The following is a 19,619-nucleotide window of genomic DNA, read 5'->3' on the forward strand; positions in this document are numbered from 1 at the left end:
TGTCCAAGGAGCCAGCCCCTGGACCTTAGCCTGAGCCAGGCCTAACCCTAGTACTCTGCGTCTCCACCGACTGGACTGCTGCAAGAGCATCTTTGTTCTGACGTCACACAAAAGCACACAATGGCAGGGCTGTCAGGAGCCTCAGGATTGTCTAGCCTATATTTTCTTTGAACAGATAAGAAACCAAGGTCAGAAATGGGAAGTGACTTGCCCAGGTTCATACAGCTAGTAAGTGCCAGAGCCAGGCCTTAAACCTAGATTTTCTGATCCCAAGTACCCTTTATACTTCATCAGGAGGGCCAGGAAGTTCTCTCCTGACCACAGTCACCTGGCCCAATGAGGGTTTTGACATGCCACTCCAGCACCCCCAGAGACATTGAGAGTGGTTGGAACCACCCCTGAGCGTCTGCCCCAGGGGCACTGGTGCCTGACTCCTTGCTTCAGAAGTGGCTCCAAGGGGCTAGGTGGGAAGCAGGAGGCCATTAGGACCCAGAAGCTCCCTGAGCATCCCGCTCTGCCGGCTGCCTCTCACCGCTCACTGCAGTGGTTCAGGCTTCAGCAGCCCTGGAGAAGCATCAGCTGAGAGGAGCTATCACATGGGAGCCGGGAGCTGCTCAGCAAAGGTAGGAGTTGCCGACTAGGCCAGGAATGGGGGCCAGTCCCAGGGCCTGCTGGGTTGTGCTGAGGTACTCTGCAGGATGGTAGCTCTGTGTCCCAAGGACCAGCCCACCCTGCCTTATGGTGGACAATTTTGTCGAGGGATGGGCTCCCAGGTATCTCAAAGGCAGTACTGGGGTATGGGCACCTCTGAAGCCTAGAGATGGGGGTTGATCTCCTGCCAGACGGAGTACCCACATCCTACAGACAGGCAGGGTTCCCCATCTGTCTTACTCCATGTCATAGAGATGGGTCCCCCGCATCTTAGGAACAGGTCCCTTGGTATGTAGGCTGATGGGCAACTCTGCGTCCTGGGCGTGGGCAACTCTACTGGGGAGCGGTGTGGTTGTCCCCTGGAGATCTCCCCTGGCTGAGAAGGGCCATGCTCTTGTCTGAAGGAAGGCCGTGCTCAGGTCCCTGGGATGGAAGCTCCGTATTTGGAGAACAGGTGCATGCGAATCCCAATGACACCTCTTTGGCCTTGGGCTGGGCACTTATGCACATCTTGCATCCTGACACAAGGATATTTGTAACTTGACCATGCCCTGGCTAGGGGGCCAGACCTAAGCCCCTGTGGGGGCAATGCCTGCCAGGTACTGAGAGGTCCTGGAGATGAGGGAGGGCTTGCTGGCAGGGAGCAGTGGGGAAGACAAGAGAGTGTGAGAAGGCATGATGATGTGAGCTAGGAGTGGAGTGAGGCTCTCTGGGCTTCCCCCCTGACACCATGATGTACAGTCCTCCCCTCCTTAACCCCCATCCGTCAGTGAGGGAGTGATGGGGAGCAGGAATGTTGGTCCATCTGTTATGACGGAAATGGGAATCCTGGAGTTTAGGAGTCAGGGTGGAGATCTTGGCCAGGCCAAGGGGGCTCTGGAAATGAGAAATGTCCAGTGCTTTCTTGTCTAGGGCTTCATCATGGCTGCACAGTAGCTTCTCCATCTCCAAGTGGAAACCATGTCTGCTTCCCTCAGTCTGGGACCCTGGGTGGGCCTAGCTGGCAGACTCTTGATGTCTATGCAGACACAGAGGGCCTTTACTCCTTTAGCTCCCAGGGCCTCAGAGCCATGTCTTCTGGGCCCCACTCCCAGCTGGAAGGGACGAGGAAGCCACAGCATGAAGAGTAAGGGGCAAAGATGCCTCCCCTCCCGTAGCTTTCTGGCTTTTTCCTGGCAGACTGTCTTATGAGCAGCTGATGTCTCCACTTTTGAGCCCTCTTTTCACCTTCTTTGTAGATCCTGAGTCTATGTGGCCATTTTAACTGTGAAACAAGCTTCCTGTTATCCCCAGGGAGAGGCACATCCCTAGGCAATTGTCCAAAGTTAGGGCGGCACCTGGAGACCAGGTTACCCTTTCCAGAGCAGAGTCCCCTGGCTGGCACACAGCTGACCTACTGAGTATGTTTGAAGCTGGTACGAAGGGGCAGGGACTCAACAGACCAGTTTGAATTTGATACAACTCACAAAGCTGTATCGAGCACCTACCGCACTCATGTCAGGCTTGAAGTTAAATTAGTGCACGGCTAGTGGTAATGCCCAAACCCAAGGGTAATTGTAAGGCTGTCACAATGGGGAGGGAACAGGGATGGTCTGCCAAACGTGGTTCACTTTACTGTAGTCAGAGAGGTGTGGGTTTTTAAACCGAGTAACCACCAGGCCCTTGGTAGCCCAGGAACTCAAGAGTCATCAAATGTTGTCTGATATGGGAATCTTGGAGGTCGTCCAGTTCAACCTTCCCATTTTACAGACGAGGAAACCATGATCCAGAAAACTTGTGACTTGTCTACAGACAGCCCATCAGACTTGGCATGCCCATAGTTTGCCTCAAATTTGCATACCATCACACATCATACTGGGAGAAACTGGACTGCAAGAATCGGATATGGAAATAAAAATAATTTTTAATTTCATTATTATTTCAATTATATGCAAACTTAATATGGATAATGAGACACATAGAACATTTGATCTGTCATTTGGTCAGGAGAAATGAGAGATGCTGAAACCCCAGGCTTCTTCCCCTCCCTATTCCTTCCAGTTGTCTTCTCTGCTTTATGGTCACCCATTTCCACAATCACAGTGACCTCCCCACTCTTATCCCTGCCTCCACCCAGACACCTACTTCTTCGTCCTTGCTCTGGAGTGTGCTAACAGTGCAGGGCCAAGAGGACTCTGGGCCAGGGATCTGCTTCAATGAGCAGAGATATCCAGACCCAGGGAGGAGGAGGTTAGGAGCATTTCCTCTCCCACCTGCAGGAGCACAGTGGCCTTGCGAGGCTGATGAGTGGGTGAAGAAGGGCAGCTTTCAAGTGACATATGCCCTTCCGGCTTTTGGGGGCAGTGGAGACTGGATGGCTGACATCCCAGTTTCCTTCCCCAGATGGCAGCTCTTTGTCCTGGGGCTGGTGATGTCACAGGAGACTAAAGTACAGTTCTCCCCCCTTTCAGGTGATCTCTTCCCAGTGGTAGCCCCAGAGCACTGACAGACATTTTTAGAGACGGTTCTGATCCAACAACTATTTACTGAATGCCTACTGCATTCCAGCTGCTGTGGAGGGCATGGTCAGGTGGGCTGGAGTACTGATCCTGGAGCCAGAGAGCTTGGGTACGTACCCAGACCTCGCTGCCTTTGGAAGTTACTTGACCTCTCTGGGCCTCAGTTTCACCAACTGCAAAATGGGGATGAGAGTAATACCTGCCTCAGAGATTGTGTGAGGATTTGAATGAGCTTATTTATATACAGTGCTTAGAACAGGGTTGGGCATTTGGAAACCACCATTATAAATGTTAGCGCTTATGGGTGGTATTGTTATGAAGTCTCACAGGATCCTCCAAACAGTCATGAAGTGGCCATTATTCCCTTCCTTTTACAGATGCCTTCATGAGGAAACTGAAATCCTAAAGAGTCACAGTAATTCCCAGACCTGGGACTGGAAACTGGATCTCATGTCCCTTCTGTGCCCCAACAGCTCCTGCCATTCTGAGAGACAAGAAATCAGAAAATTTACATAAGCAACTTGAAAACTGGGGCACTATCCTGGAGCTCAGCGGGACCCTGGGAGAGGGAGACAGAGGATTTAGAATCTCTGGATAACAGTCCCTGAGAGAGGAAAAGGGCATGGAGAACAGAGGAAAGGAAAAGAAAAAGGAACCGGCGACCAGTCAGAAGGTGGAGTGCTGAGTGAGTGAGGCTCCGGCATCTCTCATGTCTCCTGCTTCTTCGAGGTCACCAAAGGCAGACCAGAGCCAGGAAGCAGAGATGAGCTTCTGAGCCCTCTGTTCCATTACATGCACAGCCAGGCCTGGAAGGCTGGCGATTAGAGCCTGTCCGGGAGGCTCCAGCAGGAGGCGCCCTCTCCCCCCCATCCCCACACACAAAATTGGCAAGCCTGTTAAGCCTGGGCCTGGGCTGGCCATCCCAGGGTCACTGGACTAGGATGGGGGATGGGCCTGTGACAGGAGGTGCCCTGGGTGTCCTCTTTCGGCCCCATGGAGTCCTCTCCCGTCCCCCAGTCATCAGGCAACTCTTCCACTCTGGGGAGGGTCCCTCAAACACCAGGTCCCTCTACTGCCAGTGGGGTCCCAGAGGTGGGGCTGCGGGACGTGGCCTCGGAATCTGTGGCCCTCTTCTTCATGCTCCTGCTGGACTTGATCGCTGTGGCTGGCAATGCCGCTGTGATGGCAGTTATCGCCAAGACACCCGCCCTCCGAAAATTTGTCTTCGTCTTCCACCTCTGCCTGGTGGACCTGCTGGCCGCCCTGACCCTCATGCCCCTGGCCATGCTCTCCAGTTCTGCCCTCTTTGACCATGACCTCTTCGGGGAGGTCGCCTGCCGCCTCTACTTGTTCCTGAGCATATGCTTTGTCAGCCTGGCCATTCTTTCGGTGTCGGCCATCAATGTGGAGCGCTACTATTATGTTGTCCATCCCATGCGCTATGAGGTGCGCATGACGCTGGGGCTGGTGGCCTCTGTGTTGGTGGGCGTGTGGGTGAAAGCCTTGGCCATGGCTTCTGTGCCAGTGTTGGGAAGGGCCTCCCGGGAGGAGGGAGCTCTCAGCGTCCCCCCAGGCTGCTCACTCCAATGGAGCCGCAGTGCCTACTGCCAGCTTTTCGTGGTGGTCTTTGCTATCCTTTACTTCCTGTTGCCTCTGCTCCTCATCCTTGTGGTCTACTGCAGCATGTTCCGAGTAGCCCGAGTGGCGGCCATGCAGCACGGACCGCTGCCCACGTGGATGGAGACACCCCGGCAACGCTCTGAGTCTCTCAGCAGCCGCTCCACTATGGTCACCAGCTCGGGGGCCCCCCAGACCACCCCACACCGGACGTTCGGGGGAGGGAAGGCTGCAGTGGTCCTCCTGGCTGTGGGGGGACAGTTCCTGCTTTGTTGGTTGCCCTACTTTTCTTTCCACCTCTACGTTGCCCTGAGTGCTCAGCCCATTTCGACTGGGCAGGTGGAGAATGTCGTGACCTGGATAGGCTACTTCTGCTTCACTTCCAACCCGTTCTTTTATGGATGTCTCAACCGGCAGATCCGAGGGGAGCTCAGCAAGCAGTTTGTCTGCTTCTTCAAGCCGGCTCCAGAAGAGGAGCTGAGGCTACCAAGCCGGGAGGGCTCCATTGAGGAGAACTTTCTGCAGTTCCTTCAGGGTACAGGCTGTCCCACTGAGTCCTGGGTTTCCCGACCCCTCCCCAGCCCCAAGCAGGAGACACCTGCTGTGGACTTTCGAATTCCAGGCCAGATAGCTGAAGAGACCTCTGAGTTCCTGGAGCAACAACTCACCAGCGACATCATCATGTCGGACAGCTACCTCCGTCCCGCCCCCTCACCTCGACTGGAATCATGATGGGCTTCTAGCCACTTGGAGGGAGATGGGGCTGGGGCCACTTATAACTGAAGGAACACCTTGTGGGATTACCTATTCCCAGCTAGCAGGGGCTGGGGCTGGGGTCTCTACACACAGCTTTTGCTTAGTGTTTTCTGGGTCAGGAACAATGCCAACAGGATGAACGTGTGGCAAAAGCCTTGGACATGGCTATGATCCTTGACTACTGGGGGAGGGAACCTGGTGAGATGGTAATAAGAATAAAGGGTCACGAAGGTGAGATGACGCCTTTCAACCAGTGAATTTTCCATGCCTCAGAAGCAGGGAAACTCTCCAAGGGTAGGAGTTGGAGGATATAGAGCAGCAAGCCAGGTTTGGAGTTATCCTGGGAATCCCTTAGGGTATTTCATTTTTCAGTGTAATTGTCCAGGGCAGTAATTGTATTCAAGCAAGGTAAGAAAATAACCTGTGTCTTCTCCTTTCCTTGCTAGGTTTAAAAAGAACTAAACAAAGTACAGCTAAGTGTTTCCATTTGAGTTAATAGATCTTTTTCTAGTTTTAGAACTGAGGTTTCCTTAAACAGAGAGGGCCAGCTGGGTATATTCCTTTCCTGAGTTTGGCCAGAAGCAAGGGGAAATAGCAGGCAGGGTACAAAGAGGAGAAGACAGAAAAGCTGACTGCAGCTCTGTCCCACCCTCTGGGAACAGCCCTTCTGTTCTATTTTGCTGTCTCTCTCCTGCACATGGGAGATCAAGCTTCCAGCTTGATCTCAGCAAAGGCAAGGATACAACAAGATGGCTCTTCCTCCTTATTTTTTAGAATGAAGGAGTGGAGAGATTGGGGTTTGGGTGGCTGAAGGTGGGGGTTAGCATTTGATTTGCTAAGGTGGATGCATACAGAGAAGCCAGAAAATCATCTTGACCAATAATACTGTAATTTTTTTTCCTTCCTAGGATTGGCCTCCTTGATCTCTCTCCTCATGGCAGTGACCCACCTCCAGCCCCCTGGACTATCGGGTACAAGAGACTAAGGTTGGGAATGGGAAAGGTGGGGTTTCCATGGCCCATTAAATGCCTCCTACTCCCATCCATCGCTCTCAAAATTAGCTTCAGTGACAAAGACTTAAGTCTCTCTCCTATCTGCAGCCCTGGGTTGGAGAGAGGGCACGAGAGTTGGGTTCAGATGTTCACTAATTGAGACTGTAGGAACTTGTTGGTTGGTATCAGTGGTAGTATTTGCAAGGGAGGCGGAATAGTTGCAAACTGGACAGGACACCCATCTGGGACTACTTGTTTATCCACTTCCCTCAGTTGAATCAAGTAACATTCAAGGGTTGAGGCAGGACAAGAGGGTGCTTTAATCTGTATTTGAACAAATTCCTGGCTCACTGAACATTAAAGGGAAGACGGGCTGGTGGGAGTGGGATAGTTTCCCCTTTGAATGGCCAATAAATACTTTTTATTATAAAAAGTTATTCTGATATCAACATTTACTATTTCAGTTCAATTCAGTGCATAATAGTTGAATACCTAGTATCCTCTGGGACCCACACAGTCACTGCCTTTGAGGAGTTCATAGTCTAATTTTATCAGGTACCTTGTATTTTTACAGAGCACTTATATCCGGTAAAGCATTAAAGAATGAGAAATATATTGGAGAATACATTGGAGCTCAGTCCATGGCAGCAAGATACCTACATGGAAGCTTCCTGTGGATTGTGGAACGTGTGAGGGTTGTAAATGAAATTCTAGCTGCAGAAAAGAATTTATTAAGAAACTGGGCAAACAGCTTTCCCCCTTTAGATGTAGGAGAATTTACAGGTTTCTGTCTTCCTACCACCAGACTTACTTTAGTCTAGAACCTATTACACTGAAGAAATCCCTTAGATAGTATATCTACCAAGGAGAATCCTTAGTGATTCAAAAACAGGCTCTTCTCGCTCTCCTCCCTTTTAAGATAAACTCAGAAAGGAGACAACTCATTTGTAGATAAGGAGTTCTCTTCAAACATCAGGGATCAGCTAGTAGGCCTTAAGTATTGCCAGCAGGTGGCAGTGTGAGTCCAGTGGAAACAGGAAAGGTGCTTGCATGGGGGAGTTCCGGGTGGGGAGAGGGAGTGAGGAGAGGGGAGGACAGGAAACATTGTCTGGCAGCCATTTTGTTAATTTATTTTGTCTTCTCCTTTGCCTTGCCCTCCAGCCCTTCCTTCACATACATCAAAAAAGAAAATTTTAAGTGCAAGGATATCTCTAATTCAGGCTTGTATTTCCTGACACCGAACTCACTGGTGTTTATTACAGAATTTGACATAGGCTTGTTCATTTGCCATTTATTTTTCCCTGAGTGGATCATGAAGGAAATAAAAATTTCTATTATGTTGACAATTCTCCCAACAGTTTCTGCCATGACCATCTTCCAGTTGTTTTCCAGTCACCAGGACCACTTGGTAAAGTTTGCTATGTAGTTCTTGGCTGTGAAAGCTGTTCCTGGACAAAATCTGACCTCTCTAGTGGGCTCAAGAATCAACAGGTTGAAACATCTGACCGGTCAGTTACTTTTCCTGCACCTGGGTGGTGTTGGGGTAATTTCCAAGCTTACATGAAAACTTTCTGTTGTTAGGTCTCCCCAGGTAACATCTTACAGTGGCATGGTAGAAAAGGGGTGAATTTGGAGGCAGACATCTACTTTTCAATGTGTGAACTTGGGAAAGATGCTTAATTTCTCTGAGCCTATTTCTTCATCTGTAAAAACAGGAGTAACATTACCTACCTCACAGGGTTGTTGTGAGGATTAAAAGAGATGACCATGTGGAAGCACCTAGCCATACCTGGCAAATAGGTACTCAATAAATATTGGTTCTACCCTTTCCTCTTGCCCTATCCCCCCACAAGTATTGATTATGGCAAAGCCATCCTTTTTATTGTACCAGTCACTTGGGAATGAGTAGGAGGCTTTTCAAACTTTCAAGAACTGGCATTATGAAGTTATAGTGGATGAAGTTGTTTACGGTGGCTCTCAAGAAATCCCTAATTAATGAATTGTCATAATATAGACCTTTCTGTTTGGACCTTATATGCTAAGGTTTAGATTCTATTAGGGAAATAGTTTTTAATCCCAAGGAACGGTTTGGGGGACAACAAGAGTTCTCCTCTCTGGAATGTATGGTGATCGTATTTGTGCAGCTATTTGGCAGTAAAGGTAATTCACGGCTACTGTCATGGGTAGTACCCAGGATTATGAATGAAAAGGCTAGGAGACTGGGGCTTTTTCATGGAGGTTTATTTTCAGGTGATGCTAGAGCTGACAGACAAATTTACTAGACCCTCCCTTTTCGGGTGGTACCACAACAGGAAATTTCAGTAGGGAGATTCACAGGAGGCACTGGTTTGTTTTGGGGTGTGGGCCCGAGGTTAACTGATCTTGGTAGATTTCCGAAGCCCCTAACGCGGAATCATTTATCCGCGCTAAAGTGGCTTATATTGGAGAAAGGTATCACGGAAATCTTGTGGAGAACTACACGCTTACCTTTCAGGTAATAGAATATTTAGCGATTTCAGGTGGCCCTCTGTCAACACAGTCACTAGGCAATTCGTAGGTAACGGCACAAGGACCCGGATACATCCTGAGAGCAAGAAACGGGAGGACAAAGGGGAGGGGAGAAGGGGATGCTAAGGTCCTAGGTATGGTCGGTCTTACAGATCTCAAGATGTGAAGCGTTGCCGGCCCTAGGCTCTGCTGTTTGTTTTCATCCTGTAGATCGGGTTGAGACAACCCCGGCAGAGTGCTGTACACTTGGGAAGGGGCTTCGGGTCTCCACAGCCAGAGATCAAGGGGGCTTTTTTGGCCAGTGAGAAATTCCCAGCATAAATTCCTGTGCGCGCTGTGGACTCTTATCTGGGAATCCCCGCCCCTCTTCCAAAGCCTGCTGTGTGACCTCAGGAAGGGGCCACCAACTGGGGAAGCCAGTCCCTGCTTTTCCTACATTAACTCAAATAAGGCAGCCGCAAAGGAAAAGAGGCACTAAAGTCGAGCCGCGCGTACCAAGTACTCCAGGAGACACCGCTACTCCGCTCGGACTCACCGGTCCTCTCCCCGTACTTCCGCCTTCCGTCACTCCTCCTCTACCCAAGCCGAGAGTTTTGAACAGCAACAGCCGTGGGGCGTTGCCGGAAGTGTCGTAAACGCCGGATATCCGGTTCCTTCGGGCGCTCAAGTAGCTGACGGAGAGGGCCGCCGCCCAGCAGTAGACGCTGTCTCGGTTAGCCGAGCCGCAGACTCGGTGGTGTTGAGTGAGCCCGGGCTTGGTCCCCTCTCCCGCCGCCGCCATGGGCTGCACGTTGAGCGCCGAGGACAAGGCGGCGGTGGAGCGGAGCAAGATGATCGACCGCAACTTGCGGGAGGACGGAGAGAAAGCGGCCAAAGAAGTGAAGCTGCTGCTACTCGGTGAGGGGCTGAGGGGGAGTGCTGGCGGGGTGAACCGAAGGGCCTAGGCACTTGGGAGCCCTTGCGGGAGCGGGGGGTAGGGCGAGTCAGTCCCGGCCGGCTGAAAGGACCCCGAAGGGATCTGGAGGGCGTGACGGCCGCGGGGCGGGGTGTTGGGTTGGTGGCTTAGGCCTGGTAGGGCGTGATGAGGGGGTGGGGTTTAGGATTGTAGGAATTGGGCTGGAGGGAGGGTGTGACTCCGAGCTGGATTTGGCCTTTAGTGAAGAGAGCTTGGGAGTATGGGGCCAGGAGGACAGTGAGACTGTATTAAGAATACGCGAAAAGCTGGTAAAGGAAGAGCCGATATTAGGGAAGGTTTTGCAAGGGGTTGGAGTGTGTGGAGCTTGTATAATGGATTATGAGTTTAGAACATGGTGATATTCTTGGATGAAGTTGGGATGCTTGAATGATTAAATGGAGGGGCAGGTACAGAGTGGTCACCTAAGGACCCTGTGGTTTATTAGCAAGTGGGCATTTTGAACTGTTTGTAAGTGGAGGAACCTTGGATTAACCAGGAACATGAAGGTTGAGATAATTGACAAGTCTCAGGTATAAAGGAAAAGAGCTTGGGTGCAGAGGCTGTCTATCCTTTTCCACCTTCTATCATTTTTGCTCTCTTGAGGTTTTATAACTCCTTCCTTTGTTTTTATAAAAGGGGAGGTGGTGTGAGCTGAGGAAATTTAAGGACTGGATGGCTTGAGGTTTGTGGCAAAAGATGTAGTGGACAATAGATTACATACTGGGAGTTGCTGAATCGTTGCTAGGTATGATGGACAGTGGGAATGGAGTTACCTTAGAATAAATTATGAAACTTGGTACATTTTTTTTAAAGATTTTATTTATTTATTTGACACAGAGAGAGATCACAAGTAGGCAGAGAGGCAGGCAGAGAGAGAGGGAGAAGCAGACTCCCCACTGAGCAGAGAGCCCTATGCCAGGCTCGATCCCAGGACTCTGGGATCATAACCTGAGCCGAAGGCAGAGGCTTAACTGACTGAGCCACCCAGGCGCTCCTGAAACTTGGTACATTAAAAAAGCTGTGACAGACTTCTGGTGAGCTGTCTCTCCAAACTAAAAACATTGGCTTCAGAAAATTACCGTTTATTTCACCTGACATTCGTTTTGAGCAGCTTTTAGGTACAGTCAGATGCATTTTACTCAGCACGATCAGTTTAAACATTTTTGAAACTGGTTTCTAGAGGCTCAGTAAATCATATAAAGTACCCTGGCATCAGCATACCAATTAGTTAAGTCACAGTTTCTTTACTATGAGTATTTTCTACAGTTCTGTTAGAGAAGAATAAGTAGGAGTAATAGTTTCTGTAAGCAGTAGAACCTTTTTTTTTTTTTTTTTTCAGTAGAACTTTTTAAAACAATTTTTGAGAAGAAGAAATTGCTTTAGGAGAAGTGCCAAATTTTCATGGTGTAAAGCTCTGGAGAACAGAATGCACCACCATAAACCAAGGGTTATTTTGTATTCCAGGTTGTGCTGGGTCCCCATGCCAGTATCTTCATGTTGACATATTTAGTGGTTTGTAGATTGCAGAAGCCCTAGGAACAGCTCTTTAGATATAGGGGGAAAGTTATGCATTGGAGCTTGAGCTTTTGGTTTGAATATCTGACCTTTCATAACACATGGATTCAAATTGTAATTCTAGACTGCCGCGCTTTGTTTAATAGGTATCATTTGTGGATGAACATGGTCTGTGGCACATAGTGGATGCTTCTTAAATATTTACTAGTGTAAACCACTTAATGTTGGAGATTGCTTCTTGGGCTCTTTCAGATGTTTAACATAAGCCATAATACTCAAGGCGTTAATGTTGTCTGTATTGATTGATTGGTTATGAAATGAAAGGTGTAGTTTCATCTTGCCTTGTTTTACGTTAGCTCATCAGAGATACCCTCAGGACATTAGCTTATTGTAATACAGTTATAAACTGTGAGGCTTTCTTCCAAATGGCAGGATTTGGCAGGCAGAATTTAGGAAAGCAAATGTCTGGAAAAATCTTTATTCGGGATTTTATAAATAGTGCATTTAATTAAAAACAAAATAAAACACATGATGACTTAACGAACTGCAAAAGCAGTAAGTAAAAATCAAAGTACTAAAACATTTGCTTTTAATTTTTACCAATTTCATTGTTTTAAGTAAGATTTTTTAATATTCTTGAGCAAGTTAAGTCAACAGATATAAATAGTTGCAGACACAGATGCTTTTGCTTGAACCATATCATAATGCACAGAAGTTAAAGTCATCCCTTATTTTCTTTAAGCAGAACACACTCATCAAGTATACGGATACCTTTTTTTTCGCTGTAGAATACCTCCTTTGATGCACATGCAAGTCATTTTTACTTCATCACTTTGAAACTGTCAAACTTAGTCTAAGTTGAGATATATTCAGTTACCTATGTTTTTCCTGGCACATAACAGGTGTTCATTAGATATTACTGGGTTTTTTTTGTTTGTTTTGTTTTGTTTTTTTCAGGGATGTAGTTTAGTGTAGTGATAACAGCAAGAGCTATGAAGTCAGACTTTTTTTTTTTTTTTAATTTTTTATTTATTTGAGAGAGAGGCAGTGAGAGAGAGCATGAGCGAGGACAAGGTCAGAGGGAGAAGCAGACTCCCCGTGGAGCTGGGAGCCCGATGCGAGACTCGATCCCGGCACTCCAGGATCATGACCTGAGCCGAAAGCAGTTGTCCAACCAACTGAGCCACCCAGGCGTCCCAAGTCAGACTATTTTAAATTCCAATTCCCATTTACCAGCTGTAACCTTGGGAAAGTTACTTAGTCAGTTTTGCTCTGCTCCATTTTCTCATCTTTAAAATAGAGAAAATAGAGGCACTATAGGAATGCTATGAGGATTAATATGATAATAATTTAAAGTAGAATACAGCCTGGCACATAGGATTACCTCAGTGAATATTAGCTATTATTGTTATTATTTATTTATTTTTAAAAAAATATTTTATTTATTTATTTGACACAGAGAGAGATCACAAGTAGGCAGAGAGGCAGGCAGAGAGAGAGGGGTCAGTAGGCTCCCTGCTGAGCAGAGAGCCCGATGTGATGTGGGGCTCAATCCCAGGACCCTGAGACCATGACCTGAGCTGAAGGCAGAGGCTTAACCCTCTGAGCCACCCAGGTACCTCGCTATTATTGTTATTATTAAATCAAAAATAATGTTAACAGATTATAGGTACTATAGAAATTCAAATTAAGAAGCCAGGGTGGGCTCAATTAGTTAAGGAATACTTAAGTGTTACAGTTTTTTGATTACCTTTGATTTGAATTTCCTTTAGGTGTGTTCTTGGGAAGATCTTGATAATGTCAAATTAATGTTTAATCACAATATTATGTAGGAAGACAAAATTATATTATGCAAAGCTTCCCAACTGGAGTGCAGTATATAGGATGGTATACAAGTGTGCTGTTTGTAAATTTTTTTATAGTTTTGAAATTTCATTTTTTTATTTTAAAATTTTTAAGGTTTTTATTTATTTATTTGACAGAGAGCTTGAGAGCACACAAGCAGGGGGAGCTGCAAAAGGAGAGGGAGAAGCAGGCTCCCCAGGGGATGCGGGTCTCAATCTGAGGACCCTGGGATCATGACCTGAGCTGAAGGCAGGCACTTAATCGACTGATTAATTGACTGAGCCACCCAGGCGCCCCTATAGTTTTGAAATTTTATATCATTTTCATAACTTTTTGAAATTTTACAACAGTTGAAATGATATTTGAGCATTTTTTAGTATGATTTCTTCTTTAAACTTTGGAAACATGGCAGTTGCAAATATTAGGAAGGTTTATGCCAATTAGTATTTAATATCATCTGTAATACTTTGTATTTTTTCATGTCATAATTTTATGATATGAAGAAAATACATATTATTTTTTTCAAGCCCCTCCAGCTTACTTTAGCAAGCCTTAGAAATACTATCATTTTCAGTGTGTGCCATCATGTGACAAAAGTTGGGAAGCACTGGTATAATGAATGGATAAGAGTACTGCTTTCAGAGTCGCATAGAAATGAATTCAGTTCTCACCTTCATTTACTAGGTGTGAGACCCAGAGCATATAACTTAGCCAGTGAATCTTATTTTCACATATATAAGGTGGGGGTGATGTCTGTTTTATAATATGCGATAGGATAATATATGTAAAATGTTTAGCAGTAAGTATTCAGTATAGGTAACTTCTGTTATTATGATAATGTCTGTGAAAGCTTTTCATTTTAGCTACTTTTTTCAAGGGTGTTTCAGATAAATGATTTTTTTCAAATAATATATTCTTTTCAAAGGTTTTCAAGGAATTTTAATAAATATCACTCTTGTGATATTAAAAAGAATTAAATACTATAATTTAGTTTTGTAAGTTATTGATGGTTTACTCCTATGCTATCTTCAGATTTTATTTCTTGATAATTCCCCTTAGTAGATCTTGAGAAAACATTATTATGCAAAATGAGATTAATGCTTTGTTCTCTACGATATTTTTGGTGGTGGTATGTCAGAAATTAAGTTGCGTTCAAAGAATTAGGATCCTCTAATTCACTTAAACCTTAAGTATTTTCGTGGTGGTATTTCTCTTATTCTTGAATTTGACTGAAATTAGTTTAATGTAATAACGCTGTTTAGGAAAACGTGAAAGACACAAATTTATAAAGTGCACGTAATGTAAATGTTTAAGGGAATATAAAGAGAAGAAACTGTTGTAGTGTTTGGTTTTCCCTCCAGTTTTAACTGTCTTCATTTTGGCAAAATTCTTTTTTCAGTGTTTAGAAAGTTAGAGTTACCTTTAAGCCTTTATCTCTCCAGGCTATCTGTTACCTGCTTAGCAGTCATCTGTATCATACATGTAATTGAAGCTGCTTGAGCTGAATAACATTGTCTTTGGAGCACTGTTTAATTGCCCCAGTTTTGACACAGTTCTCTATGTAGATGAAGTAACCTATTTTTCATGTCTTGATATTAGTAAGTTGTAACAGAAATGAATATATCAGATGCAAACCAAACAAAGAAGAACCGGAAAGACCAAATTTGTTTGACTTGTACCTGAATAATGGCCTGGTAGTCTTAGAAACAAATTTCAGGAGGGTATAGTCTTTAGTGGATTTCCTTTGATTTTCAAATTGGACTTGGAAGATACTTAAAAGTTTAAGAGATTTGTGGGATGCCTGGGTGGCTCTGTCGGTTAAGCGGCTGCCTTCAGCTCAGGTCATGATCCTAGGGTTCTGGGATCAAGTCCTGCATTGGGCTCCTCACTTGGCAGGGAGCCCGCTTCTCCCTCTGCCTGCTCTGCCTGCTGTTCCCCCTTCTTGTGCTGTCTCTCTCTCTGATAAATAAATAAAATATTTAAAAAAAAAAAAGTTTAAGAGATTTGTTAAGGGCTAGTGGAGATATTTGTGTGTTCATTGTTCCATTACTATTTTGCTGTTATGGACTTCTTTTTTTTTTTTTTTTTTTTTTTTTAAGATTTTTATTTATTTGACAGACAGAGATCACAAATAGGCAGAGAGGCAGGCAGAGAAGGGAGGAAGGAGCAGGCTCACCGCTGAGCAGAGAGCCCGACTCGGGGCTCGATCCCAGCACACTGGGATCATGGCCAGAGCTGAAGGCAGAGGCTTTAACCCACTGAGCTACCCAGGCGCCCCTGGACTTCTTTTTGTTACCAAGTGTAATTCACAAATGGGTAAATGTTTTTAATATTCATACAAAAAGACTTTGAGTTTTGGGGATCATTGTTAGTGTTTTATATCTAGAAAAATTTTGTTGCTTAACTTTGAAATAGATAGTTTTCTAAATTTTTTCTAGTTGCTCACGTAAATCTACTGCTGTATAGTTAGGGATGTCTCACCATGATTAAAACATACACTTATTTATTTATTTATTTATTTATAAAGATTTTATTCATTTATTTGTGTGAGAGCGAGAACAAGCAGAGGGAGTGGCAGGCAGAGGGAGAAGCAGGCTCCCTGCTGGGCAAGGAGCTCTATGTGGGTCTCTATCCCAGGATCATGACTGAGCCATGGGCAGAGGCTTAACCAACTGAGCCACCGAGGTGTCCCCACCCTCTTGTATTGAAATTGTGCTTGTATCTCCTGCCCTTTTTTTTTTTTTAAGACTTATTTATTTATTCATTTATTTGGTAGTGGGCAAAGGGAGAAGAGAAGCAGACTCCCCACTGAAAAGGGAGTCAGTCAGAGGCAGGGCTCAATCCCAGGATCATGACCCCAGCCAAAGGCAGACCCTTAGCCAACTGAGCCACCCAGGTGCCCCTCTCCTGCTTTTATTTATGTGGTCTGCTATTAATAGTTACTACTCTGGTGACATGGAGACCATATAAATCAGATTTCCTTAAAGCTAATTAGAAAGGTAGCTTGCTTCTTGTCATCTTGTAATTTCCTGTAGTAGTTGAATTTTAAAATCAAAATAGTAATCACTTGAACTTTAAGAGCTTATTATGGAGATCGTATACTGAATTTGGATTTCTGTTTTAGTCATATATTGATAGCCCTAGTTTTTATACTTTTTTATTAAATGGAGAATGTTGTATGGAAATGGATTTTTCCCAGGACCTTGGAAATTATATTTTACAGATGTAAATTATAGGATTGTTTTAGAGTGACATGCTTTTGATGGAACATTTCCCCCTCTGTTTCATGAAGTTAGAACATCAGAACTGATAACTTCAAAACAGGGTTCTGTTTGATGTAATGATATAATCACTACCATGATTTACATAGATAAAGTAGTTCTGATGTATGTGTTAGGATAATGCAGTCTTAAACTTTCCATGGCAGTTATTTCAATGTTGAGTTAGTTATTTTTGAAAATAAACATCGAATGATTTCAGTTTAGTGATATAAATCTCTTTCACCATTTCTTAGCATTAATAAATCCTCACATATTTTGGTTCATTTCAGGTGGTTAAAAACTAATTTCCTTCCTTCCTTCCTCTGCTTTTTTTTTTTTTTTTTTTTTTTTTAAGATTTTATTTATTTATTTGTGGGAGAGCATGTGCGAGAGAGCACAGGGTAGGGGGGCCAGAGGGAAAAGCAGACTCCCTGGCTGAACAGGGAAGCCCACCACTCAGGGCTGTATCCCAGGACCTTGACCTGAGCCAGCAGACGCTTAACCGATTGGGCCACCCAGCTGCCCCCTCTTCTCTGCTTTTTTTGTTTGTTTTGGGGTTTTTGTGGGTTTTTTTGGTTGTTGTTTTTATTTTTTATCTTATATAAAATATTATTTTTATATAATATCTTTATTGTATTATATATGTTATAGTTATATAAATGTATAATATTTATTTTTATCTTATATATCTTATAAATATATCTTATATTTTTATCTTATAAGAAATATATTTTTTACCCTTTCATTTTTGTTACTATGGTAATAAATAAAATAACTAATCCACATTCACATTTTCATCAATATTTATAGTTTTTTGAGTTTTTCTAGACTACTTACAAGTTTGTGTGTGTTTTGTTTTCAAAGATTTTATTTATTTATTTGACAGAGAGTACAAGCAGGAGGAGCAGCAGAGGGAGAGGGAGAACCAGGCTCCCCGCTCTGCATGGGGCTTGATCCCAGGCCCCCTGGGATAATGACTTGAGCCAAAGGCAGACTCCTAACCAACTGAGCCAGCTAGGCACCCTTACAAGTTTTTTTAATTAACTTTTTATTATGGGATAATTTCACGTTTATAGGAAAGTTGCAGAGATGTAAGTACATAGAGTACCTGTATACTCTTCACCTGGTTTCCCTTAATGTTGACATCTTACATAGCTATGGTACATTTGTCAACATTGCACAATATTGGTGCATTAATGTTAACTAAACTACATACTTTATTGGATTTCAGCAGTTTTTCCACTAATGTTCTTTTTCTGCTTCAGGACCCAATGTAGGACGCTGCATTGCATTTAGTCAAGGCTCCTTTTTATTGAGCTTTTTGGTTTTCAGTGTTGGCAGTATCCCAAGGAGGCTCATTTATTAACTTATTTATGATTTGGTATCTCTGATCCTCTTTTATGTGCACAGGTACTTTCTTAGCCTGGAGATAAATGAGAAATAGACAAAACTCTTAAGCAGATAGGGGCGCCTGGCTGGCTCAGTCGTTAGGCAACTGCCTTTGGCTCAGGTCATGATCCCAGGGTGCTGGGATCGAGCCCTACATTGGGCTCTCTGCTGGGCGGGAAGCCTGCTTCTCCTTTCTGCTTGTGCTCCCTCTCTCACTGCCAAATAAATAAATAAATAATTAAAATCTTAAAAAAAAAAAAAAAAACAACTCTTAAGCAGTTAAAGTTGTGGAGACACAGGAGTAAACAGTGGTTAATATGTATGGAATGTAGTTACAGAAGGAGTAGCTGATTTGGGGAGGAGGATGAAGAAACATGTCAGGGAAGTCCTCCCAGAGGAGGTGATATCTGACATGGACCTTAAGGGACAAATAGGAACTCTTAAGACAAAGACCAGAGGGAAGTGCATCCAATCAGAGGGAGTAATATGTACAAAACTCAGAAGTGTGAGTGAGCAAATAATTAGATTTGCCTGGGATAAAGGGTTAGTATAGGAGGAGTGTGGGAGATAAGGCTGGAAAGGTGTGCAGGGGATTTGGAGAGTGTTCTTTTGAACTTTTAGTCTTTAAAGCCATATTTTATTTTATAGCTAGAAATAAATATAGATATAATTTGGGGGAAATCATTTAGGGAATTTGCATTCTCCTCCCTTATTCCACTGCTAATTTATGCTGTAAAAAAAGGTTAGTAAAAGTAAATACATGTATGAATCCCAAACTTTTGGGTTTTGACTTATAGCACTGATGAACATTTATATGGTAAGGGAAATTGAAATTGTAGGAATCCTTATGATCTGGCAACTCAGTTTATAATGGTTTGTTATTTGTGAATTTTTAAAATGTGGTATTTGCATTCGATTGAACAGATGTGTAGAAAAGTGCTATATGTTGCCCTCATACATACATACCTAAGTCTCCCATTGTTTGGGAGACTTAGGTAGGGAAATAATTCTAACATTTTTAAGTGTAAAATTTAGGGATATATGGGTTTTGGTGAATGGGTGTAACATTACAATTAACTTTGGAGGGGGCGCCGGGATGGCTTAGTGGGTTAAAGCCTCTGCCTTCGGCTTGGGTCATGATCCCAGGGTCTTGGGATTGAGCCCCGCTTCGGGCTCTCTGCTCGGCAGGGAGCCTGCTTCCTCCTCTCTCTCTCTCTCTCTGCTTGCCCCTCTGCCTACTTGTGATCTCTGTTTGTCAAATAAATAAATAAAATCTTAAAAAAAAATTAACTTTGGAGGACACTCCATTACATATAAAAATTTATTTGTATGGTTTAAAACTGAGTATTTTACATTTCTATCACAAAATTTTGAGGCAGAGCTAGAAAGAAATACACCTTTGCAAAAATAGTTTCGGTCATGTACAATGTACATACCATATAATTTAGCGTTAGCACCAAAATGGCTATTTGGTGCCCTGCTTTTAAAGAAATAAAAGGAAACTTACTCACCAGAGGCCAAAATTAGAACATTGAGGCAGCCAGAGGATAATTCCTCTTCTTGCGCACAAATAACTGCTCCCTTAAGCATCTTTTTATATATCACAAAAGTGAAGAAGAAATCCCACTCTCCC

At 44.4% G+C, this 19,619-nt stretch overlaps 2 protein-coding genes across 2 annotated transcripts in view; both read left to right on the forward strand.

Moving 5' to 3' along the window:
- Positions 1–601: 601 nt before the first annotated feature.
- On the forward strand, positions 602–8,225 carry LOC111143592 (G protein-coupled receptor 61). The gene is made up of 4 exons (XM_022497420.1): positions 602–623; positions 3,102–3,258; positions 3,527–5,753; positions 6,431–8,225. Exon 3 carries the CDS (start codon positions 4,143–4,145, stop codon positions 5,496–5,498), a length of 1,356 nt encoding a protein of 451 aa, XP_022353128.1. The 5' UTR covers positions 602–623; positions 3,102–3,258; positions 3,527–4,142; the 3' UTR covers positions 5,499–5,753; positions 6,431–8,225.
- A 1,459-nt stretch (positions 8,226–9,684) lies between these two features.
- The window catches only part of LOC111143343 (G protein subunit alpha i3), a 37,639-nt gene continuing 27,704 nt past the window's right edge, over positions 9,685–19,619 (forward strand). Inside the window, exon 1 of the mRNA XM_022497021.1 lies at positions 9,685–9,919. Within this exon, the coding sequence (XP_022352729.1) occupies positions 9,802–9,919 (118 nt within the window). The 5' untranslated portion in view covers positions 9,685–9,801. The remainder of the gene's footprint in view (positions 9,920–19,619) is intronic.

The sequence above is a fragment of the Enhydra lutris genome, unplaced genomic scaffold (assembly GCF_002288905.1).
Source record: "Enhydra lutris kenyoni isolate GAN:26980312 unplaced genomic scaffold, ASM228890v2 scaffoldscaffold9, whole genome shotgun sequence".
Classification (NCBI taxonomy): Eukaryota; Metazoa; Chordata; class Mammalia; order Carnivora; family Mustelidae; genus Enhydra; species Enhydra lutris.